The following is a 25,747-nucleotide window of genomic DNA, read 5'->3' on the forward strand; positions in this document are numbered from 1 at the left end:
TCCAGAAAGCTCAGAAATTACATATTGGAATCCAGACAGTCTTTTCAAACTTTAAAGTGAGACATTTACAAGAACACTGCACAATAACAACTGGCAAACCAAAATCACCAGACCATTTTATTTCCCATACTGCCAAAATACAGCACCATAATCAGTACTCAAATTCTGAGGGAGAGATAGTTTTCAAGCACTGGCCAACCTTAATATAATGACAACAAACATCAGAGCTTAGAGCTCTGGAATTGATAACAGTTTCTAATTTTTCAACTAAACTTCATTATAAAATCCTCAGTCCATGCCAGGCCTTGTGTCCTCTCTGCCTATTGCCTGTGGATTAACATGTGACGCTGTCAGCTACTGTTCCAATCCCATGATTGGCTGCTTTCTGCCATAATGATAATAGACCAACCCTCTGAAACTGTTTAAATTGTCCCTGAACTGGATACTTAAAGAGTTCATTCGGTTTGGTTTGGATCTCTCTGACATGCATCAATCCAAACTTTAGCAAGGCACATCATTTACACACAGGTTGTGACATTTAACATTTTGAATATATTGCATGCTTGGCTGCTCAAGAACATCATACTCCAGAAGTCCCTGTAACGAAGTGAACCGTAGGCAGGTATATGGTTTCTCTGCTCTACAAAAATTAATGAAATGCCTGAATGAAATACAGAAAATGTTTTAGTGGAAGTGGATTTGACAGATCGTCAAAAATGCTGAGTTTGTAAAGAAGTAAACGAGAAGAGAGAGCATAATAATGTCTATAACTTAGTTTGCCCAGACAATATGAAACTCATTCACACAACAGACACTTAATCCACATGCCTGGGACAGAAACACTTTTATCTTCTTTTTCCCGTCTAGAAGAGAACGAAGCCAGGCAGTGATGGTGCACACTTTTTATCTCAGCAGGAAGTGGCAGTCAGATCTTTGAGTGCAAGGCCAGCCTCATCTCCACAGGGAGTTCCAGGACAGCCAGAACTGTTACACAGAGAAACCCTTTCTTAAACAACAAGACCAAATAAATGCAAAAGTGGAATTAGATCTATCTTTTAAGATAAAAAAAATCATGGATTATTTCAGGTATCAAGGTACCAACAACAGCAACAGGCAGGAAACATGTCCTTTATCCCTTCACACCGGTGGGAAATGTAAGGAGCTCTATTGGGAAAGAAGTTACGGGAAGAAACAGTGGTGAGACCAATGACTACTAAAGATGTGCATACGTTACCACAGAAGCAAGTGTTTATAATCCCAAATGTAAACTGAGAACCTATGGATAGTCTTGTTTGCAGGAATTGGCTCTTAAAAGGTGTGAAGAAATATGTACAGAAGAGGGGTAAGATCCCAGAAGAGACAAGTCAAGTTCTAAAGGGTTCCATCAAAAGCATTGCCTTTCAACGATAGTAATATAAATGGAGAAGATGATTCAGGAGTATCCCAATGAAATCTGATGATAGAAAGATAAAACATGGAAAAACAAGAGTCTAAAAAAAAATAGATACTTATACTGACACTTCTGATGAGCCTTCAGAAATGGATTTTTCTTATGTTTTAATTAGGGAACCAAGAATATTCTTAAGTCTTTCTTCATGAGGGTGGGAATGATAGGTCAGTGGTTTAGAGCATTTGTTATTCTTTTTTTTAATTTAATTATTTTTTATTTTACATGTCGATCAGTTCCCTCTCCCTCCCTCTTATCCTCTCTGCCCCCTCACATGCATCCTGACCAACCTCCCCTCCCATTCCCCCCACCCCAATTCCACATGTAGGGCAATGCCATCCAGGTGGGGTCATGTAAATCTGTCAAGTCATTTGAAGTAGGGACTAGGACTTCTCTCTCTAGGTTAAGGAAGTATCCCTCCATGGGGGATGTGTCTGCAAGGTCCTTTTGTACACAAGGAATACATCCTGTTTCCACTCTCTGAGGTCCCTTAGACTGCTTAGTCCTTCTAGCTGAGACCCATATTCAGGGGGGCCTGAGTCAGTCCCATGCTGGATTCCCAGCTATCAGTCTGGGGCCCGTTAGCTCCTCCTTGTTCAGGTCAGCTGTCTCTATGTGTTTCTCCAAACTGGTCTTGTTCCCTCCCTCTGCATCGCATCTGGATTCTAGTTCTACTCCGTCTTTAGTTATGGGTGTTTGCTTCTGTTTCCAACAGGTACTAGATGAGGGCTCCATGATGGTGGATAAGTTAGCTGTTGATCTCACTATCCAGGAAGGGCATTTATGGTAGCCTTTCCAAGGTTGCTCAAATTGTTAGTTGGCGGTCTTATAGGTCTCTAGACCTTTCTTTAGGTTCAGTTTTCTCTTGAAGAGGGTCTGTTATCTTTTCAAGCACCCACATGCTAATTCACAACCATCCCTATCATTCCGAAAAATCTGACTCCCTCTTCTGACATCTATAGGCACCAAAAATATACATGGCACACATACAGTCATGTAGGTAAAACATTCATGCTCATAAAACAAATAAATAGATATAAAAACTTTATAAAATACTTCCTTCATAGTACCACTGTTCAATTCATCTGTTTAAGGAAATTTGATATTTCATTGCTTTGTGAAACACTCATCAATATTTTATCTATTTTTTAATGCATCACACTAACTTACAGAACACAGCACAGAGTTTAGAGGAAATGTACACACCACTTATTCTTTAACATCAATAGTATATTGAAAAGCATAAAATTAAGTATAGTAAGAATTTTCATTAGCCTTAAAATGGGATTAGTTGAATAGAGTGGCATTAGCTAATGGAGCAGAGCATTCAAATAACTGCAATGATAGTAACAACTGCCCAAATCATTTTTGATATTATAGGATAAGACAAAAATACATACCAAAATGATAGCTTCTTAACCCAGAATATCAAAGTGATTTCCATTATCATTAATTTTGCCCTATTCAGGAATAATATCACTATGGGTTCAAGGGCATTTAGTTTCTAATTTTAGCTATAATCTAAGCATTATTAACTCATTCACTTTAATTTCTCAGTTTTTGGCATTTAGCCATTCTTTCAGCTGGTTCTTATGTCTCTTTGAATAGTCCCACAAATGTACTTTACTAGCCTGGATAAGTACTTATCATCTGTATTTTCTGTCTTGTACATAGAATAAACCACTTCTGTAAACAGCCTTATATGTACGGATTGGGAAGTGTGGTTGGAAATAAAGACCTGTATAGTTTAAAAAGAAAAGAAAGAAAACATTCTATTACTACATTTTATTTAATCCTCTAAGACCACCCTCTAGCTCATCACTGTCCAGCAGAACTTTCTGTGATGATGATGAGGATGGTGGTGGGCATGGAAATGTTCTGCCTGCACCCTATCTAATTAAGCAGTCACTACTCACATGGAATGTGGCTAGTAAAACCGATGAGGTCATGTTATAATTTTACTTAACTTGAATTAATTTAGATTTAGATAGTCACATGCAGATAATGAACAGAGAAAATATAGTACTAACCAGGAGGCAGGTTTGTGAATTTCTGGAGAAAAAGATTTCTTTCTTGGTATTACATTTATAATATTTAAAATTGAGAAAATAACAAATACATTACCCGAACTGTGAATAAATAAGGGACTAAACGTTTAAACAAAACTCTGGCTTACAACCTTCCTCATTAACTTGAATGAATTAATAAACAAAGCAAAACTGCATATGCAGTTGAAATGAACCTGACTGCTTCTAAAAATAAGTACTTATCATCTAAGGAAAATAACTCAAGATGCATATGCTTAAATTAATCAACATTCTAAAGAGTTTAAATGTGCTCTATTTTGGTGATGGTTATTCATTCGTTTAATGCCTACAATGTGGGCAAGGTCCTTGCTTATTTGGAAGATTATTAGACTACTGCTGTGCCACAGCAAAAATACTGCCCAATTGTCTGTATTACTAGGTGAATTCAAGTGATCTCATTTCTATCCCTGTCTATGTAAAGTTGTTTCATCTTTTAGTTATGAAATAATATAACCAAATGAGCATATAATTTCTGTGTTTGACTTCAAAACATTCAAATGTATTACTTCTTTCAAATACATACCTCTATTAAATGAAAGCAAGAGTGACGTATCTTTCCAACAGGGGAAAAATATGAACATATCACAAGGAGCTCAAATGATATGCATCAATTTTTGTACAAGAAAGCTTTAACTAAAATTAGTTTTGCTGAAATGGAAATTAAAGTAAAACCTCAGACATCACTGAGAGTATTCTGATTAAAATAACATCTTTCTGATTAGCTGTGCAGAAATTTGATTTTAAATGTGAATATGAAAATCATTTCCAGATGTTTGGATTTGAGGGTGGTGAATTACTCTTTCACCATGTTCACTAGGTTCCATGCAATATGGTTGATACAAAAATAGTCTTTTATGAAACAAATACAAGTTGAGCATCAAACTGAACTTTTATAGAGACATTATTAGTTATCCTGCAGCCATACTATCGACTGATGGCTCAGGGTCAATGATGTGACTTGGATTTCTGTGAATGTATCTTCCTTTGTATGCCTTCCATATTCATGTGACTTCAGCACGTGATAGTATACCATACTCCATTTTTATGCCACCTGCTGTGCTATAAGATTTTGCTTTGTGTCACCTATACATGCATAAATATACAGCATATGTCAAACAACAACAAAATCACATCATTATTTAAGAAAAAATCCCCAGGTATTTATGGCTTAGTCTGGTTGGGTCATCTACTGAAAGTTACAATCAAGAGCCCAACATCATGCTAAATTATTGTTAAAATAATAGAAAAGGAGGTACAAGGCAAAGGCCACATTTGAATGTAATATCCACTCTTATAAAAAAAATAGATAATTTACTCAATTCTGAGTGGTAAGATTATATTTTATTAATAAATTCCCATATTCTCAAATATAGTCGATATCCATTATTTTTATCATCACTAAAATTACATTTATGTATATATTTATAATAAAAGTCATTTGGATACCTGTTATGACCCTATGTCATATATAGAATAGGGTAAGGCTTTACATAAAGAATTATGTTGACTAAAGGTGGGCCCATAGAGGGTTGGTACAGAAAACCTATGGTATGACCCAACTAGCTAACAATTGAAGGAAATGACAGAGATTTTCCTCACTTATTAAACTGAATCATAATTCTAAGGTAAATTAACTAAGTAAGATACTTCCAGCTCTATGATCAGGACAGATCATGAAACAAATTCAAAATTGCTTTCTGGTGACTTTTGTCTTCATATAACATCTTTGTTTAAACATTTAATAATGGATATTTGAAATTTACTACTCACCACAAGACAGTATTAGAATTAAGTTTCATAAATCTTCAGAGAAATGAAATCAAAATCTTTAATCACATAACCAAGAAGTAACCATGATTATTATATCATCTTCTTTTAAATTATTATTATCTTGGTTTGTATATTTTGACTTTTCTCATGTTTTATCCTGAGCATGGTTTTGTTTCATTAAATATACTCATAAAATTGCAGGCTAATGACAGCCTAACATTACTCATGACTTAAAAAGAGCTCCCTTGTTTGATAAACAATATTATTGTAGCTACATAAACTTAACTTACCATCAGAACAGATTCAAAATATACATGACACTAGCTTTAAAAACTCAGCCAAGGGACTTTCCAAATTAATTACTTCTGAGCTTAACAAACCCTGGAATTTGAGGCTGTGAAAGTGATGTTGTTCTGCTCAACTCCCTAAAATCAACCATACTGTTACATGATAACTCGATCGTGTATTTCTGTAATACTTTCCTACAACTCGGAAACCACACTTTGTAGGCAATTGTCGCTAACTGGGCACTCCACTGGTCTCTCTCTTGTCCCTCCACAAATACGCTCATGCAGTCTTGAGTTCCGGCTCTGCTTTCTGTGGCAAAGTGAGCGAATCACGGTGACCTTAGGGGGAACACTAAATTAAAAGAGAAATCTTATCTTTAAACACAAATTTTGATTTTCTGAGCAAATTCATCTGTTCCCTTTTCAAACTAAACTTTTAAAAATGGGAAAATAAAGAAACTGGGAAACTCACTTCAGAAGCTAAGTCAATTTTATCATCAACTGACCCCCCAATAATCATCATCACAGAACATAATTGCTAAATAAGAGTGCTGAAAACAACCAGCACACTAATCACAATCTCTTGGAAGTCTGGTAGAGGAAGATTTTTGTAAAAAATTGCAATTTTAATCTAAAGAGAAAATCAACTTCCAGTTGCTCTTGGTTGGAAGATCTATTCCTTACCTGCAAGGCAGTTGAAGATCAGAAAGACCTTCCAAAATGCGAATATCATCATGCTGAGAATCGCTTGGAGCAGCAGGTGCCAGTCAGGAGTCTGCCTGAACAAGGCTGAGTTTCAAACTGGCTTCTTCAATCACACCGAGGTTTGCCTGGCTTATCTGCTGGGCATCACCAAGCAAATAGGCCTCTTCCAGCTTGCTTATTGGGTACAGACCTCTCTCCCAGCAGATCTGTGTTTATTTGAAACACTTTTCCCCGGGTGTGTTCCCTTGATATATTTGCTACTGTGTTAATAATAAACTCATGGCTTTAGATTCTTCCAGCTCTTTGTACAGATTCTCTTAGGTCGCATTGTTTAAAATCAACCTTAATAAAAACTTGTACTTGGAGGAGAGAAGACATAGTTGGAAGAGAACGTATGCAAATAAAATTTGACAAGGCTAACTAATTTCAAATAGTTCCATGAAGATGCAGTTGGAAGAGGACTTATGCAAATAACATTTGACAAGGCTAATTAATTTCTCATAGTTCCACGAAGTCTTAGAGCATTGATCCATTAAGCACTTTTCATGAACTAGGTTAGTAAATTGGTGACAAGACTTTCCTGGGGATTTGAGGTTCAGAGGAAGGGCCCGGGGACTATGAAGTAAAAACCTATTTATTCCTATGGGAACAAACTCTAGGCACATCACTTTTTTGAAGGACCAATAGTATGCTCTCAAAACTGGAAGTAAAATTCCAATCTCACGTTTCCTAAGCTAGAAACACTATAACATTCACTAACCTAATGTGCAAAGCAAGTGATCAATAAATGTTATTTTTGCAGAATTAAGTTACTTTAGAGATGCTACAGGGTTTCTTTAGAAATCAGAGGTTCACTAGGAGAGCATGGAACAATGTAAGCATGTATTTCAGATAGAGTTCCTCTCATGCTTACTCTGGGAAACCTAAGGGCCTCTGCCAGTCCTTCTGCTACCATCTCTACAGTGAATCTCAGACTTGTCCCTTCTCCAACCTGCTGCTTCAATTGTGATCTAGCCTATAGCACCAGCCTCCTGAATGCTTATTTGCGCTTTTTTTCTCCTTCAGCCCGTGTACCAGTCTCAGGCTAATGTTCTAATTCTAATAAGACACTCTCATGGACTGCCAGCAAGCCTAGAGTCCTTCATCTGAATTTCCAGCTTTTCATGATCTGGTCCTTATTACATCTGAACTTTAGCCACATTAAATGCTGCAAATATTTATTGCTCAGAGTGCTTAGTCAGATGAAAAGCATTCATTTCAAATGATAGGTTTTTATGAACTTTAATTTTAAAAAAACTACTTTACTTCCATCTTTCTTTAGCCAAGTGAATTCCTCCCTGTTCAAAAAACCATTTCACGCCTATTGGTCCTAACTCCTCCTTCCAGACTTTCCCTATCCACACCCATGTCTGATGCCAAACCTTAAGGACTTCCATTCCTCTGAATTTTCCATTCCCTCATTTTGATGTCTAAGTGTATTCTCAGACTTTGTAAATGTACATGCCAGCCTTCTCTTGGACAGCCATGTCATAAATTCACATTTTGTTTGAAGGCAATCAGTATTTGAGAGCTGATACTCAATTGCTCCCCTGTAGTTTCTTTTTAACAGTCTCACCTAAATTCAATGTCTGTGAGTCCTTTGAGGGAGAGTGAGCCCCTCCAGGGAGAAATGTCAGTCCTTATACAGGATGGTCATAACTTACAAGTGTGTTCCAAAATGTACCCAATAATCCATACTCCTGCAAAAGCAATATAATGAGTCATATTCCCAGACCTGTGCAGACCTTACTTGAGAACCAGCATAATTCCAGGTACTAGGCAACAGAGAATGGGGAGAAAGAGAAGAAATAGCAGATAGCAGACAAAGGCATGTTTTCTCCTTCACGGCAGGAATTGTGCACCAGACATTTTTCTGCAAATAAGTATTGCATATCCCTGAGGCCTCCTTTCCTTTCTGAGCCTACCTCCACAGTACCCTGAGTTCTTATGTTGTCATTAAGGGAGAATTCACTCCACAGATATCTCATACTCCATTTTTTTTCCTTTCTATTTGTATTCCTCCAGGAAACATTCCCTTCTATAAAAGAAAATCCCGGGTGTAAGGCAGGAAGAGAACAATGCTATTCATGAACAATTTGCAAACTTTTCCCACTATGATCAATTGCTTCTGTCCTCTAAATAAATTTCTGATCAGGAGAACTGATCAATGTGACAAGAAGAAAAAGTGTAAGGGAATCTCTGCACCAGAGGAAAACTCATAGGGTGGCTCTCTAGAGGCCTTCACCAGTTCTTCTGAGTCCTGGTTAAGCCTTGGCTTCTAAGACCATCAAGTCTCCGAAAGGTCCACTGTTTTTACTTAAGTCATTGGCATTCCCATTGATATAGACGCGGCATGGAGAAAGAGAGCTTGTTTAGATTCAGAATTTTCTGTTTGTGTTGAGAATTTCTGTATATGAGTACTGTATTTATATCCTTTCCATTCTCTCTTCCACTCCCTCTCAAATTCATAACCTAGTCTTCTTTTTTGGTATGTTGGTTTTCAACCAGGGGCTTTCTATGCTTCCTCCTGTGTTCTATATGTGACCATAGGAGAGTGTCAATATAACTGATTGCCTGGTTGGAATTTAACAACTTGACAAAAATTGGACATATCTGGGAAACGGGAATCTCAACTGAGAAAATCCCTCCATAATTGGTCTGTAGACAAGTCTACATGACACTTTCTTGATCAATGATTGATGTGTGTGTGTTTGGGGGTGACCAGACCACCGTGGTCCTGAGGTGTATACGAAAACAAACCTAGCAAGCCAGGGGAAGCAAAGCACTAAGCAGCATTTCTCCATGGCTTCTGCTTCAGGTCCTGCCTTGATTTCCTGCTTTGGCTTCCTCCAGTGGACTGTGACCTGGACTATGTGAGCCAAAAGACACTTTCCTCTCTTTGTGTTTGGTTATCTTGTGTTGTCACAGCAACAGAAATCCTAAGACATTGATCATTATAACTAGGAAACTTTGGGGGACTGAAAAGAGCATTATTTGCAATTACAGATGGAGAGTGCAAAGTGAGACTAACCCAGACAAACCTGGCCATCTAACCTCCTACCCACAGAAGAGTACTAGACACTGAGCATGGAAACCATTGTTGATTAATGCAACATGACTCAAGTAGTTGGCTCTAAGATTAGTACAGTAAACACTTTGAGGGTTTTGCCAAAACCTGTCCATATCAGGATATTTTACACAAAACACTCTGAAACATTCAAGTCAAATATCTATTCTGCCACTATATGAAACCTAAGAGTTCCATTAAACTCTAGGAAATCATGCAAATTCTCTACTTGAAACTGAATTTTTATGTTGTTTGACCACTGCTCAAAAGAAGTAGGCCATTAACTGGCACGTGAAATAGTAGTCTTCACATTTTTAAAGGGCTTTATAATTTTTAAAAGGCGTTTCCATTTTATCCCCATGACTAGAGATAAAATAAGTAGGGCAGGTATTATCTCCATTTTCTATGTGAGAAAACTGAAGCTCAGAAACGTTGTGTTTTTCCCAAGGCCACACAGCGCCTATAAGAGGGTGTTCCCATCAGACTGCACAGTGGCATACTGATTATATTGTAACAAATATGCTACTGCCTTCAGAGTTTTTCCTTGGGAACTTTCAGAAATGTGTGGCAGTGGATCACTCCCTCATTTTAAACATTATAGAAGTAATTAATTTAGAATGCAATGGAATTTCAAAAAAGAAAAAGGTGTACAAAAGAAAATCCCACCACTAGTCCTTCACACACATGTTCAGTTTCATCCTCATCCTCACAAGCAATAGGCTGTTTGCATGTCTCTCAGATCTTTTCCTGTGTAATTGCATGCAGAAACACACAATGAACCTGATTGTGGTAGCTCAAGCCTGTAATCCCTGCGCATGGGAAGCTGACATGAAAAGATTTCTGTGAGCTCAAGGTCCATTTAGGCAAGAGTTTAAGACCCTCTCTCGAACAAACAAGCAAGCAAAACCTAGAAACAAAATCATTTCAAGAGAAACACGATGATTTTAACATAAGATCAATCATGTTATGCATGTTATTCTATAAATTGATTTTCCTGGATAAAAAGCATTTTTATTGTCTTTGTCTTTATGTCCAATTAGATCTACAGATCTGCCCTATTTGTTTTGAAGACTACATACTATACTTTCTTCTATATCCATAAAGATTAATAATAAAATAAATCATTTCCATGTTTTATGACTATGAACAATGGTGGTGCAAGGAACATCTTTTGCTTAGATTTCGTCATTCATATGATTATTTTTGTCAGTTGAGACCCTACAGCTTTTATAATTGTCTCTGTAGATTGGGTTCCTAGTTAAGTATTGCTAAATGAAAGTACACTGGTAATTAAGTTTTTGGTAGACTGCAAACTTGTTCATTAATGTAAATCTCTACCAAAAATGTGAAAGAATAAGCAGGGCGGTAGTGGTACAGTCCTTTAATTCCAGCACTCAGGAGGCATAGGCAGGCAGATTTATGTGAGTTCAAGTCCAGCTTGGTCAACAAAATTACACAGAGAAACTGTCTTGAAAAACCAAACAACAACAAAGAACAATGTGAAAGAGTGTATGTTTTCTCAAAGCCTTGCTAGCAATGAAAATGTTTCTTTAATTTACACTGTTATCACAGTTAAAATGTGATACTGCCTTATGCTTTCATGTGTACTTCTGCACCTTGGTCTGCATGTTCTAGGTTGCTGTTGGAGTATAATAGACTCCAAGCTAAAATCAATTCGAGTGGTCTCTCTGTTTCTCTCAGAGCTATGGATTCTGAACTCTTGTGAGGTGACTAGGAATTTATCTTTTCCCATTTATCATGTGTGCAGGTGTATATGTGACATATGTGTGTGTTCATTCGGAGGCCCAAGGTTATTGCTGAGAACCATCCTCAAATGTTCTTTAAAGTGGCTAGTTTGAATTGAGATGTGGTTGCAGTAAAGCACACATATCATATTATATGTTGAAATAGTACCTGGAATCCTTTGGATTAAATAAAACATAATATTAAATTCTTTTAAAGTTAAAAAAAAAAAAACTGGAGTATTTCAAAGACACTGAAATCTATGTCTCACGAATTCTATCACCTCTATGACCTCATCTACCACACTTTCCTTCCTCCTACTCTGCATCAGCCACACCGCTCTCCTTAGCGAGTCACCAGCCCACAAGGCAAGTTCCCACTTTTTCGAACATTCCTTCTGGTGGCTCACACTCCATACAAATATTTCCTCTCAGATATGAACAGAGAAAATTCCTTTATTATCTTCTGGTCTCCACTAAATTGTTTGGGTTTCCCCTGCAAGGTGTGCATTTTTACTCACTGTTCTAAAAGACTAAAAGACAGTGTTCTGCTATAGAGCCCTAGCTGACATGGGACTCACTGTGTAGACCAGACTCGTCTCAAACTTTCAATGACACATCTGCACCTGAGGGTCTTCTGAGTGCTGGACTACAACCTGTTTACACAACTTCCTATTTTGACTTCTCACCAGACTTCCCATCATCCTGGAACTTTTGATTTATTCCAACACACATTAGTCTCCCATCATCTATGTTATTTTTTCCCCATGATTTTAGTTACTTCGGTTCAACCATCCCCCAAAACTACCAAATACTAAATTCTAGAAATTAAAAAAAAAACACTCTCATTAAATAGCTTTCATTATATTCTAATTAAATTGTTTCTTTCAATTTTTTACTGAACTTAATTCATAAATTAAACTTTGTCTTAGGCATGTTATGTAGTATATGCAGTATATTAAAGGAAGTGCCATGTAATTTTTATGGTTTTATCAACAACAAAGTTGGAAGTTTCAGGGTAAGAACTCCAACAAATCAAACTCTCAACTGAATTTAGTGACGTTGTTACACGAGGAGAGTAACCCTTGACCTGCTGTGCACACGCACAAGGCCTGTAATTCCTATCAGCAATGAACCTAATATGTACTTGCAGTTTTCAAGTGTACAGTGTAGGTATTTGACTGAGAACCTTCCAGAAGCTCCTAAAAATGCTTATTTGTAGTATGAAGCAGGGGCATTTTGGGTGTATATTTGAAACCAGTCATGAAGGTTCTTGTTCAGTTGAATTTGGGAACTATTTGTTTCCTGTCCTAAAGGGAAGAACTATGCAGAAAGTTCATTAGCAAATCATGTTTTAACAGTAAGAATGAGTCAGCTTCCATTGAGTAGTCTGAGATTGCTTACCTAGCGATAGTAGAGAGGCTGGAAAGGGTTAGTACCAGGAACTCTATGTTAACCGATAGTGTGACTCAACTGATTGTGTACATTAAAGTGTTTGGGGAAGCCTACTCCTAAGTAATTTGTATTGACGCACTGTACAAACACATACCATAAATTCAGCTTTGGGAAAAAATATCACACATATGAGGAGATGCACAGAACCCTGTGAATAACACAGACGTGCATACACTTATCCATATTTAACAGAAGGACATCCTAAACACCCCCTCCTTGTTTCCATTTAGAAGTCAAACTATGAAGAATCACATTCTAACTTACAAGTGTAGGGCTCTGATGTTTTAACCAGTTACATCCAATACTTTCTGAAAATGCCAGGCCTGATTGAAAAGAATCTTAAAAGTTGAAGATGCTGGGACTGAAACGAAAACATTGAAACACTTCACAACTGTACAAGTTGGTTAAGGGTATCTGAGATATATTACAGGCTATCCAGTGATAGCAGCTCGCTAGATGACAGTTAGCGATCTGGTTAAATATTTTAAAAACAGTGGTCAAAGAGCTTGCCATTGGTATAACAAGGACTTAGGCCTAGCTGTGACTGATCCAAAGCTCATGCTTTTCCCCATTATGTTCTAAGAGCTCTTGGTACCCAGAAAGAAACAGGAAAAAATTTAGTCAACATCCAGTCCCCGCTTCCCGAGCTTACATTCTTGTCAAGAAGACAAGACAAATACACACAGCAGAGGTTAATACTAAGCAATATAGGGTTGTGATAGGCTTCATTAGGTGACACGGATAACAATAAGTACAAAAAGGGTAATGTGGCCTGTATCAAGAGATGCTAGTGATACCTAACTATCATTGTTGCATAAATTCCATGAAAGTCTATCTGGCAGGATATAGGGATTCTGTGAGGATGTTAACAGGATACTATTTAACTGACTGACACTTAGTAGCTGTACATATTTATGAAGTACCATGTGCTATTTTGATACATGTGCAATATGCAATAGTCAGATCAGAGCAGCTTTGAAGATGAAGATTTATAATGGATGATGAAGAGATAGAGCTGTAGCATTTCAGAGGGCAGGAATAATAGGCAAAGAGATAAAATCAGTTATGTAAAAGTCCCAGAAAAGCCACAAAGTGGTAGTGTATGTCTTTAATCCCAGCACTCGGGAGGCAGAGACAGGAAGATCTCTGTGAGTTCAAGGCCTGGTCTACAGAGCTAGTTCTAGGACAGCCAAGGCTACACAGAAAAATCCTGTCTCCAAAAACAAAAACAAACAAACAAACAAAAACAAAAGTCCCAGGAGGGGAAAAAAAACCAGGATTGAATATATCAAAAGTCAAAAAAAAAAAAAAAAAAAAAAAAAAAAGGTGGGACAGGCATGAAGAAGCTCACAAAGTATACAGCAAAAGCAGCAGAAAATAGCCAAGTTGGTGGATTCCATTTAATTTACTTCAAAGGAAAGACAATCAACAAAAGGCTGGGTGTGTTCGTTGGTTGGTTGATATGTTGAATGTTGGTTATGCTAGTTATGCGTTCAGGGTTTTTAGGTTTGTGTGTGTGTGTGTGTGTGTGTGTGTGTGTGTGTGTGTGTGTGTGTGTATGTGTGTGTGTTGTGTGTGTCTGTCTGTGTGCACAAATGTGCCATTGCATGTGGAAGCCATCGGACAACCTTAGATACAATTCCATGGGCACTAAGCACCTTTTTCTTATTTTTTTTCATTTTTTTTCTGAGACAGGGTTTCTCTATAGCTTTGGAGCCTGTCCTGGAACTTGCTCTGTAGACCAGGCTGGCCTCGAACTCACAGAGATCTACCTGCCTCCGCCTCTGCCTCCCCAGTGCTGGGATTAAAGGTGTGTGCTACCAATGCCCAGCCCCACTAAGCACCTTTTGTTTATTTATATTGAGACAGGGGTTTTCACTTGTCTGGAATGTGCCCACTAGGCTAACTTGGCGGTCAGGGAGTCTCAGAGATTGGCCTGTCTCTGTATTTTTTAAAATTTTTATGTGGTGGTGCTGGATTGGTTTATGTCAATGACACAAGCCAAAGTCATCTGAGAGAAAGGAACCTCAATTAACAAAATGTCTCCATAAGATGAGTTATTTTCTATGGCATTTTCTTTTTTTCTTATATTTTCTTAACGTTTGGGAATTACTTTAATTTACAAAGTTCACATTATTGTAAATACACATTAAATCGGATTTTTCTTAATTAGTGGGTGCCCATTGTGGATGCTGTCATTTCTGGGCTGGTGGTCCTGGAGTCTACAAGAAAACAGGCTGGGGTTGCCTTCAACTCGGAGCTCAGGGAACCCTGTGGAAGAGGAGGCAGAATGAGTGTGGGAACCAGAGGGGATGGAGCACACCAGGAGAACAAGGCCCTCTAAATCACCTAAGCAAAGCTCACATGCAGTCACAGAGACTGAAGCAGCCGGCGCAGGGCCTACACAGCTCTGTACCAGGTCCTCTGTGTGTATTATAGCTTTTAGTTTACTAATTTTATAGGACTTCTGACTGTGTGAATGAGTGGGTCTCTGATTCTCATGCCTTCTGTTGGGGTTCTTTTTCTTCTGTTGGTTTGTCTTGTCCAACTTCTACGTGACTTTTTTTTTTCTGCTTTATCTTGCTATATTTTGTTATGTTTTGTTATCTTTATCTCTTAGCAGCCTGTTCTTTTCTAATGGGACGGGAGTGGGGAGGAACTGGAACAAGTAGAGGGAGGGGACACTGTAATCAGGATACACTGTATGAAAAAAAAATCTCCTCTCTCTCTCTCTCTCTCTCTTTTGGTTTTTCGAGACAGGGTTTCTCTGTATTGCTTTAGAGAACTCACTCTGTAGACCAGGCTGGACTCCAACTCACAGAGATCCACCTACCTCTGCCTCCCGAAGTGTTGGGATTAAAGGCATGTGCCACAACAGCGGTAATAATAATAATAAGACAGAAAGCAGGCTGAGTAAGCCACGTTGAACGTGCCAGTAAGCAGCACCCCTCCATGGCCGTTGTATCATTGGCTCCTGCCTCCAGGTTCCTGTCTTTCTTGAGTCCTTATCCTCACTGCTTTTGATTATGAACTTATATGGAACAGTAAGCTGAAACAAACTCTTCCATCCCCAACTTGCTTTTTGGTCATGGTGTTTCACCACAGCAATAGTGACCCTAAACTAAAACCCATGGGTTCCAGGGATTGAATTCAGGTCCTAGGGCTGGCAAAACAAGAAATTATGCACTGAGCTAACTCCCCTTTGACTCTAATTGAATTTTGGATATGCATTTTTTTTTTCTATGTTTGGTTTGTTCTAATGAGGCAGCAGCACAAAAAATAAGGGGACAGAGTGCACAGAATCTATACAAGTTCTGTCACCAATTGAAGGGCCATGAGCAACTTACTTAACATCTTTTGCCTTGATTTTCTTAATCCTCAAAATAAGATGTAATAAGGCCTACTTCATAAGAATTATAAAAGAGGTTATTGTTTGCAAAATGCTTAGGATAGTGTCTACAGGCACGAGGTGCTATCAATATGGCTGTGTAAAATTATAAATGCAATGAATTACCAACACAGAAATGTGAGAAATTTTAATATTTCTTATAAATATCTTTTCTGTGTGGATAACAGCATAAAAGTATAAGAAAGCAGGAGGACACACTGAGAGGAAGGAAGGGAAGCAGTTGAAGTGGGGGAGGGGTCGCAGGGGAACAATGGGGGAGGGGAATGGATGAAAAGAAAGTATAATGACACAGAGTCACAGAGTCAGGAAGATGCCACGAGGAAGCCCATTATATTTAGGCTAAATTTTCAAATTAATCTCAAAAAAAAAAAAAAATAGTGTAGATTTTCTGGGCCTGGGTTATCTCACTTAATATAAGTCCCCAGTTAAATCCAGGCAGGGGGCCACAAAGTAAAAACAAAAATAAAACAACAAGGTATGAAAGAGGTGTAATGGCAAGTAAGGAAGGGAAGAAAAGCTTGTGGGAGTGAGAGAAGGGAGAGAGACGGTGGAGGGCTAAGTGGAACCAGAATGTGTGGTCTACATGTAAGAAATTGAGTAATTTAATAAAATATTTAAAGGAAGAATCTTTCAAGCGCGAATTTTTATTAATTCTTTGCGAATCTGATGTGTTCACCCCTCCCCCAATTCCTCCCAGATCCTCCTTCTCTTTGTTACTTTCCCAACTTTGTGCCCTTACTGTTGTAAGTACATTGAGCCCAATTTGTCCTGCCCATGTACTACTGAGTGTGTGGCCATCCACTGGAGGGAGGAAAATATGAGGGGCCACACCTTTAAATAAAGCAAGGTCCCCCTCTCCCAACAGCTACCAATTGCCTCATCTAGAGGGGAGACGTTGAGCCCACCTCCCCACTCTACACCAGGGATTTTCGTCTGGCGTGAGCTTGCTCAGGCCTTGTGTGTGCTCTCATTGCCAATGTGAATGCATGTAATTGCCACTTTGTGTATGGAAAACTATTTCCTGGTAGTGATCCACTGCCTCTGCCTTTCACAGTCTTGCCATTTCCACTTCTATGACGGTTCCTGAGCCTTGGAGGAGGTATGTGATAGAAATGTCCGTTTAGGGCTCAGCATTCTTCATTATTCTTTGCACTGTGATCCGCTGTGGGTCTCCGTATTAATTGCTATCAATTGCCAAAAGAAATGTCTCTGATGAGGGCTGAGAGATGAACTAATATATGGGTATAGCAGTAAGTCATTAGGAGCCAGATTAACATATGCCCATTTAGCAGGAAAAAAAAAAATAGTAGTAATAGGTTCTTCCTAGTGTTTTATCTGTCTCATCATAGGCCCTTGGCTCTGATCATGGTGTATGTTGTAGATTTCATCTTGTGGAGCAGGCCTTAAGTCCAATCAAAGAGTAACTGTTACTCTCATGACATTTGCGTCACTACTGCACCAGTGGGATATCCCGCCAAGCTAGTGCTTACTGCAACTCACAGGGTTCATTGCTGATAAGTTTGACCAGTACATTCTTAGCACTATGGAAAGCTAGCCAGTAGAGAGGAAGCTTCCACATGAGTACAAGTTTGATTTCTCCATGTTCTATGGCACAAGTTATGTGGTGTATTGTGTGGTTGGAAGTCTATGGGATCTCAGTGGCCAACAATTCCAAAAAGGATAAGTCATTCCTGGCTCTTAGCTCTTTACTTGTTAGCCTGTGGGGTCAATTATGGATACTATTTTCCTGCTATGGGGTGACTACATTTAAATTCTTTTTATTGCATATATTTAAAAATTCTCCCACAGTATAGTATTTCCATACGGCCTTTTCAAAAGCTTTGTAACAACTTACAAATCATGTATAAATTGGGTATGGTGGCACATGGAGGTATAGGCAGGGAGACCCTAAGTTCAAGGTCATCCTTGGCCCCATAGCAAGTGCAAGGCTAGCCTGTGACCCATGAAACCCTATCACTCGACACACATTCATACACACATGCATGCGCACGCACAAATGCACAAAGAGACCTTTGTCTGAAAACAAATAAACAATACATAAATGTGGCATCCAGGTGGGTCGAAATACGGAGTCTAGCTGACTAGTAGCCGCTACCTTTAGATGAGACGCGCATGGCTCCCACAGATCGCACAAGCTCTTGGTGCTTCTGCCCGTACCACTTCCTATGACTCACGGTGTAAAGTAAAGGGAACATCCTGGTTCCTACTACACTTCAATATTTACAAAGAGGGTTCACAAAGGAGGCTATCGGAGCCTGTACCCTGGGCCTGGCTAAATTCACAGGCTGTTTTAATTCTTAAGAATGGAAAAGAAAGTTTTGTCCTCCTCCCTTGACAGAGGTATGTCTCTGACTCTAGGTTCCGGGCTACTGGGTTACACAAGCACCCCAATTGCAAAAGCCTACTCCATGCCAATGTTGTGTCTTTCTGCTCTGCTTAGAACTTCGGATGAGATGCACTTATGTGTCCCACAGTGCTTTGCAGCAGCAAGGCAGGAGGAAGCCCAGAGCCCAGATCAGCCAAGTAAGAACAGGTGGCTTTCTTCTGAGTTGTCAGGTCCTGACAAATTGTGTCCTCCTCCATATGCTCATTTAGTGGATTAAACTGGGCCTCAAGGCCTGAAATACCCACAGCTCAGGAATCTTTTGCACAGTTGCTTATTCCAGAGCACACTGCTAGATCGAGCAAGTTTCTCTTTAGAACAACCATCTGCTAAAACATTTTCCCAGGCAGCGTGCTTCCTCTCCTGACTGATCTTGAGGGGGAGTCCACTTGAGGCTCTCCTGAGGAACTCCAACAGTCTCAGAGTCTGTGTCCCCCACCTTCCAGGAAGATACACTCCTTCCTGCTTTCTAGGTGGATGGCTGAGGCAAGACGACAGGTCTGCAGCCCTGCTGGCTCATAGGGGTTACCCCTAGACAGCCTCCCACCCCAATTTGTCAGACATGACCAATAGGAATGTCAGGACATGCAGGAGAAGCCGGGGAGGGAGAAGTTTAGGAGAAAAGACGAGTTCTTTTCTCCTTGAAGCCCAGATCTGTTCTGCTTTGCTTAGCCACAGGTGGGGCAGCCTGAGGAGAGGCCTGATAGCACTGGAACATGGAAGCTCAGGTCGCGAGGCTCGCAGCTTGTTGCAGAGGCAAAGCTGGGGAAGTAGAACCTGGGTCTCCTCACTATTGGTGGGATTTATTGAGAGAGAGGTAGGGGTAGACATGGGGAAACTTGAGGCTTCTTTTATATATATATAGCAGCATATCAGATGAATAACAGGCCTGGAGCCCTTTCCAACTGGGTGGAGGTAACATAGCCCGTTCCCAGGCCTGAGCAGCAGGGAAGAACTTTGGCCACTGTCCACCAGCTCATAGTCCTCCCAAGGCAAACAGTTCCAGCTCTGCTGTGGTACTTACATCTGAGCGCCTGTTGAGGGATTCTGGGTAAGGAGACTTCTAAGGGAAACATTTATCTGTTAGGAAAGGCTGTTTGGGCCTGTGCATATCTCCCTGGAGCTGCCAGCACACATTCTAGCAAGTCAAACATTCCTTACCCCCGTTCTTTGCCTAGGCTTTGTGTTCAGTGGTGGTTGGGTAGGCTGATGGTAACGTGGTCTGATCCTTCAGTTTCTCTTTTGGCTCTTCTCTCAACCACTCTAGCCTTTTCTCTTTTCTATAATCACTCTGGCCTCTTTGCTATTCCTCAAACACGGTTAACATGCGCTCATCTGAGGGCCTTTGGACTTGCTGTTCCTGCCACCAGATATGCCCTCCCTCAGCTATCAGTTTGCTGTGGCCCTTGCCTTCCCTCAAGCCTTTGTTTAAGGGCTACGTGTTTCAAAGATCCTGTCCCAGCTTCCCTCTGAAACTTCAAGTGCAAACCCTACCTTCCTATTCACAACCGTTTCACCTTATAGGTTTCATTGCCATTTTACATTACAATACATACTGTGCTGAGAATCTTACTGCTGCAAGGAGAGCCCAGAAGTTTTCTAGTATGATCCGTCCTGTACCCCCAACCCCCACCCCCACCACAAGAATAGCCCACGGCACACCACAGGTTCTTCAAAATTGTTTCTGAATAAATGTATGAGTTGCTAGAGAAGGGAATAATTCTGTATTTTTCTTGGTGCATATTTGCATATAGCAGATAACATATTTGTTCATTTTTCAAGCAAGTATTTCTTACATGCTCTTATGACTCAGGCTGGTTATCCACTCAGTGTAGTGTAAAAAAAAAATGAGTAGACAGGAAATGACAAAACAGTATCATAAACACTAGATGGCTTTTCAGAAACACAGGAGGAACTGGTGGAAACTTTTCAAAGGAGAGATGGCCCATGAAGAAAGAAAGAACACAGAAGTGAACTGTGTAGCATAACAGTTGTAACAGAAGGGTGCAACATGTGTAAGAATATGGAGGGTGGTATGCCCAACAGCTTCAATTGTATTAGGCCACAAAGTAATAGGAAGAAAGGATGTAGGCGGAATGAAGGCTGGTGACCAAGAAAAGGCCAGACTTTGAGACCATTGCCTGCTATGCTAAGTGTAGTTAAGCTCCCTCTTTTCCGTGTGGGCTATTGTCTAGAGGCCTCCAGTGGATACCCTGAAAGCACTGAAAGTGTCCATTGCTATTTTCTGGATGTGTAGTATCGCTCCAAAGAATCTTGGTCTCAAGCTGAATGGTCCAATCACAGAAAGTGGACACCCTCATAAGGCCTCTGCCTGAAGCAATGAGTCCATCTTTAGGTAGATTTGTAATTTGGTGGCATTATTAGGAAGTGGTAACAATCAAGAGGTCATGTCTATTCAGAGGAAGTATGACATTGAGGATGTGCTCTGCAAAGATAAACCTCAACCCTCATCCCTCATCCTCTACCTCTCTCTGTGTGTGTGTGTGTGTGTGTGTGTGTGTGTGTGTGTGTGTGTGTGTGTGCATGTGTATGTGTTCTTACTGATAGAAATTTTAAATTTATTTGATTTCTGTTGCCTGGTTGTCACAAGATAAGCAACCTCTGCTAGGTTCTCTTGCTGCTGGGTAGTAGTCAGCTTTGCCTTAGACCCAAAGCAATGAAAATAGCTGGTTGACATCTTTGAAACTGAGTCAAAATTAAGCTGCTTTTCCCACATGTTTTGTCACAGAGATGTAATGTAAAGTATAAATAATACACTTATATACACTATGTTCTTTCCCTACAGATCTATCTATGCTGAAGTTTAATTTATGGGGGCAGAGAGTTGGCTCAGCAATTAAGAGCTCTTCCAGAGGACCTGAGTCTGGTTTCCAGCATCCATATAAGGTGGCTCACAAGTGCCTCTAACTCCAGCTCCAGGGGACCTGATGTCCTATCTGGGATCTATGAGCAACCACACACGCATGTGACATGCACTCCCACAGACACATATACACAAATAAAAGTACATATTTTATAAGTTTCCTATGTAAATTACACCACACTAAATTATAGCATTTATGTACACAGTAAGAGATTAAGAATAATAACTAATAAAATATAACAACATAAAGTAACAAAATCACTTAAAACATATGAGTTGTCAACTTTTAGAATTGTTATGTAATCACTTTTGGAACATGGCTGACTGCAGAGATTTGAAATGTAGACAATTAAACCTTGGATGAGGGAGACTACCGAAGAGAGTTAAGCTTTTAAGACTGATTGCCAAAACATCAAACTGGCAGGGATCTGGCCTAAAGATGTGTGCAGCTAGGCCTATAATTTTTTTCCCTCTGAATGTAATGGCTGGCATTTTAATAGCTGACATAACTGGGGCTATCCCATGGGACCTCTTTTTTGTTGTTGTTTTGGTGAATCAGGGGCTTGGCTGGGGAGAGAGCTCAGTGGCACTTGCCAATCAAGTACGCTGGCCCGAGTTTGGATCTCCAGAGCCCACACAAAGAAGGCGCTGAAGCAGACATCTGTAAACCCAGAGTTTGGATCTCCAGAGCCCACACAAAGAAGGCGCTGAAGCAGACATCTGAAACCCAGAGTTTGGATCTCCAGAGCCCACACAAAGAAGGCGCTGAAGCAGACATCTGTAAACCCAGCATTCTCACAACCAGGTAGCGGGTAGAGTGCTCATGAGATGTTCCCAGGCCATTGCCAGTGCTCTCCCCACCCAACATTCCTCTGCACGACAGTTCTCTTGCCCTGGCCTCCTCGAACTGTAGCCACAAAACAAGCCACAGCCTGAAAATGGGGGAGCAGGAAACGAGGGAAGACTTCTTTGAGGAGGTGGGTATAAGAACAGGACAGGATTTTCCAAGAGACATGAGGAGAAGCACCTTCTGGAAAGAGGAAAGCACAAGTATATTCAGTTTTCAGTTTCGTAAAGTACCATCTTTGTGCCAGGCATCATTTGTCATTTCCTAAGTAACAGTAACTTTGTACTTCGAAGTACAAAGGCTCAAATGCCAAGGACAGACAAAGGCGCCATGGCATATATGCACCCAATTGAAGCACATAAGTTCTCACATTCTCTCTCTCCCTCCCTCCCTTACTACCTCACTCTCTCCTCCCCCCCCCCCACATACCCCTAAGGCTAAGGCTCTAGGAAACACTTCCCAAGTGTTTGAATTATTGACACAAACTTTTCTCACAATGCTTCAGTAGCACACAGCCAGGCCCCCCAGGGCTGTATCTGCCAGCACCTCAGTAGTTGTTTCTGTTCAACAGCATTTTTGCTCTCCAGGTTGCCAGAGGCTCCACTCAACCCTCTGCACTGATCCTATTACGTATGGCTTATGACTAACTCTGGTATGGGCCGGAAGTGCTAAGACTAGGTACTTGAACCTTTGTACTTAAAGCCCACACTATTACTCAGGACACCATGAATGCCTGACATAAAGAACATGCTTGTAGCTTTGTCTCATTCTTAAAGGTTCCTGCCTCTGTCTTCCAGCTCTTATACCACCACCTCCTCCATTAATTTTATTTCCTGAATCCTTTTCTCCCTTCACAGCTCAGCCTTGCTCTGTGGCCACAGGGGAAGGGAATGAGGGCACCTGGGGAGCAGAGGGAGGAAGAGGGGAGCACTGGAATGACTGGACTTGGGCTGTGGGTGAAGGGGAATATCTGGGGTTTGAACTTGGGGATGTGTGTATTCAGGGGAAGGGTGAACAAATGGATCATTGAGAAAGAGAACTGAAATGCTGAAGCAGATACAGAGATGCACAGCAAGCACAGGGCTGAGTCCTCCTCAAGAAAGGGAGGAGAGATTGTACGAGCGGGGGGGGGGGGGGGGGGGAGGTCATGAAGGAGAAACCCACATAGACAGCTGAGCTCATGGGAACTCAGGGACTCTGGACCAACAGTTAGGGAGTCTGCATGGGACTGAAGTAGGCCCCTTGCATGCCTGTGATTGTTGTATAGTGTGGTCTGTTTGTTGGCTCCTAGTTGTGGGATCAGGACCTGTCCCTGGCGCTAAACTGGCTTCTGAGATCCTGTTCCCCTTGCTGGGCTGCCTCATTCAACCTTGATGAAGGGGAGAAGCTTGGTCCTGCCTCAACTCGAGGTGCCATGCTTTGTTCAAGCCCATGGGAGGCCTGCCCCTGGAAGATGGGAGTGGAGGGGGAGGGAATGGGAGGAAAGAAGGAAGGGGAAAGGGTGGTCAGTATGCAAATGCAAAAATGTTAATTAAACAAAATTACATTTGAAAAAAGACTCTTAAAAAGTAAAGGAAGGCAGTGACTTCAGTGAATGAGTTAACTCTTTCAATGAATCAAAATCTGCAGCCTCCATGCTGCAACAAGAAACTCAGCATGTGAGCAGAACCGGAAAAGGAAAACACAGCCCAGCTTTTATTTGTCTTGCTTACAACTTTGTCTTTTTATTTTGTGGCCTACTTTTTTTTTCTTTCCATCTCTTCATCACCTGTACAGTCCCTGTCACTAGACGGATGGGGCAATCCAGCCAGTGCCTTACAAAGCTTTCTTTCTTTCTTTCTTTCTTTCTTTCTTTCTTTCTTTCTTTCTTTCTTTCCTTTCTTTTTCTTTTCTTTTCTTTTCTTTCTTTCAACAACCTGGCTACAGCTTCCCCTCCCTCTTCTCCTCCCAGCCCTCCACCTCTGTTCCCAACCTCCCAATCCAATATTCTGTTTCTGTTCAGGAAAGGGCAGGTCTCCCATGAGGAGCAACAAAACATGGCATCTCACGTTGCAGTAAGACTAGGAGGGCAGCTAAAGAGGAATTGCACCAGTGGTCGCCAAATGAGTCTTGATCAGCCAGAACAAGTGCCTGTGAAGACCACAGTAGGCCTTTGGCTCAGAGCGTTAGCTAAGGTCTGGGTACTTGCTTGATTAATGCACAGAACTGAATAAAACCTGCCATCTCTGTTTGTGTCACAACTAATTTTATTATTGAAGACCTAGGTTCTGTTACTCAACCTGAGTCTAGATAAGCCTTCCAATTGACTGCGGTTTCAGGTAAGCACAGACAGACCAAGCTAAGAGTGTTCTTTCTTCCATGAAGGAGGCCCCGGCTAAATTTCTGTTCCCATTTATGTGCTCCGAGTGTTTTACTGTAGCATGAAAATCGCAGGGTTTCAATCTCTAAAAGGGTGCATGGATTGTGTGACTGAAGTCTCTGCCTCTATTTTCCTTTTTACCCTGGCTGGCCTACTACTTACTACCTAGACCAGGCTGGCTTTGAACTCACAGGGATCTATCTGCCTGCTTCTGTTTCCTGAGTGTTAGGATCAAAGACGTGTGCCACCATGCCTGGCTCCTTTTGCCTTTTGAGCTTCTCCAGCTTTTCAATTCCTGGGAGCAGAGAATTCGCTGACAGTCACGAACTAGGACAGGGCCGTTTTCCTTTCTGCTGCACTGGCCTTGGTTATAATAAGCCAAATGGTTCATTTGGAACATAGTTGTCAACTCTGTGATATGCAGAGACTCCTACATTTGCATGGTGCCTGAGAACAAAGTGGAAATAAGATAGCTAATTACAATGAATGCCTGTGCTTCACTGGGAAAAAGGCAGAGGAAAGATTTAGAAAGGTTCTAATATGTTGGGTCCTCTCCCCAAAGTCCTTTCTATGGAACAGTTTCGGCCTGCTATTGGATGAGTCAGTGCTGACATCCTTCCCGCTCCATCCTCTGCTCTGCCTTTCACATTCTCTTTTCCTCTCTCAGCTTTTTTTTTCTACCTCTTGATCATTATCAACACCCTCTGCAGAGATCTAAATTTTATAGAGACAAAATTCTTTAAAAGGCTATCTGTAAAAGTCTCGTCAACTCTTTCACTGGCTAAGGAATAATCTAAACCTGCCAGCTGACCTTACTTTTATGGACCAATGGAAAACAATCTACACCTTCTTTTATGAATGACCTTAAGCTGATGCTATTTAGAAACATAAAAATGAGCTGTCAGGGCCAGGCAGTGGTGGCACATGCACGTACACCTTTAATCACAGTGCTTGGGAGGCAGAGGTTGAGTTCGAGGCCAGCCTCATCTATAGAGTGAGTTCCTCAGTCTACAGAGTGAGTTCCAGGACAACCAGGGCTTTTACAAAGGGCAACCCTGTCTTGGGGAGGTAGGGAGGAATGATAGCTATAGCAAAGCTCTACCAAGTCTATATTCTGTTTCACACTAAGCAACATGCTCTATTGTATGTGCGGAGGTCAGAAGTGGATGGCAGGAGTCTTCCTCTCTCTATCTCTGTCTGTCTCTCTGTCTCTGTCTCTCTCTCCCTTTCCTTTTTGAGATAACA

The 25,747-nt window shown here is 40.6% G+C and overlaps 1 protein-coding gene across 3 annotated transcripts in view; it reads right to left on the minus strand.

Annotated features, from left to right (window-relative positions):
* Positions 1-25,747, minus strand: part of Vsig1 (V-set and immunoglobulin domain containing 1) — an 84,144-nt gene that overhangs the window by 25,831 nt on the left and 32,566 nt on the right. Inside the window, exon 1 of one of the 3 annotated variants that reach the window (XM_051178017.1) lies at positions 6,276-6,488. The exons of 1 other annotated variant lie outside the window; for it this stretch is intronic. In XM_051178017.1, the coding sequence (XP_051033974.1) occupies positions 6,276-6,327 (52 nt within the window). In that variant the 5' untranslated portion in view covers positions 6,328-6,488. Of the gene's footprint in view, positions 1-6,275; positions 6,489-25,747 lie in introns of those variants that run through there. One more of the 3 variants, XM_051178019.1, reaches the window with a different exon arrangement.

This window comes from Phodopus roborovskii, unplaced genomic scaffold (assembly GCF_943737965.1).
Source record: "Phodopus roborovskii unplaced genomic scaffold, PHOROB, whole genome shotgun sequence".
Lineage (NCBI taxonomy): Eukaryota > Metazoa > Chordata > Mammalia > Rodentia > Cricetidae > Phodopus > Phodopus roborovskii.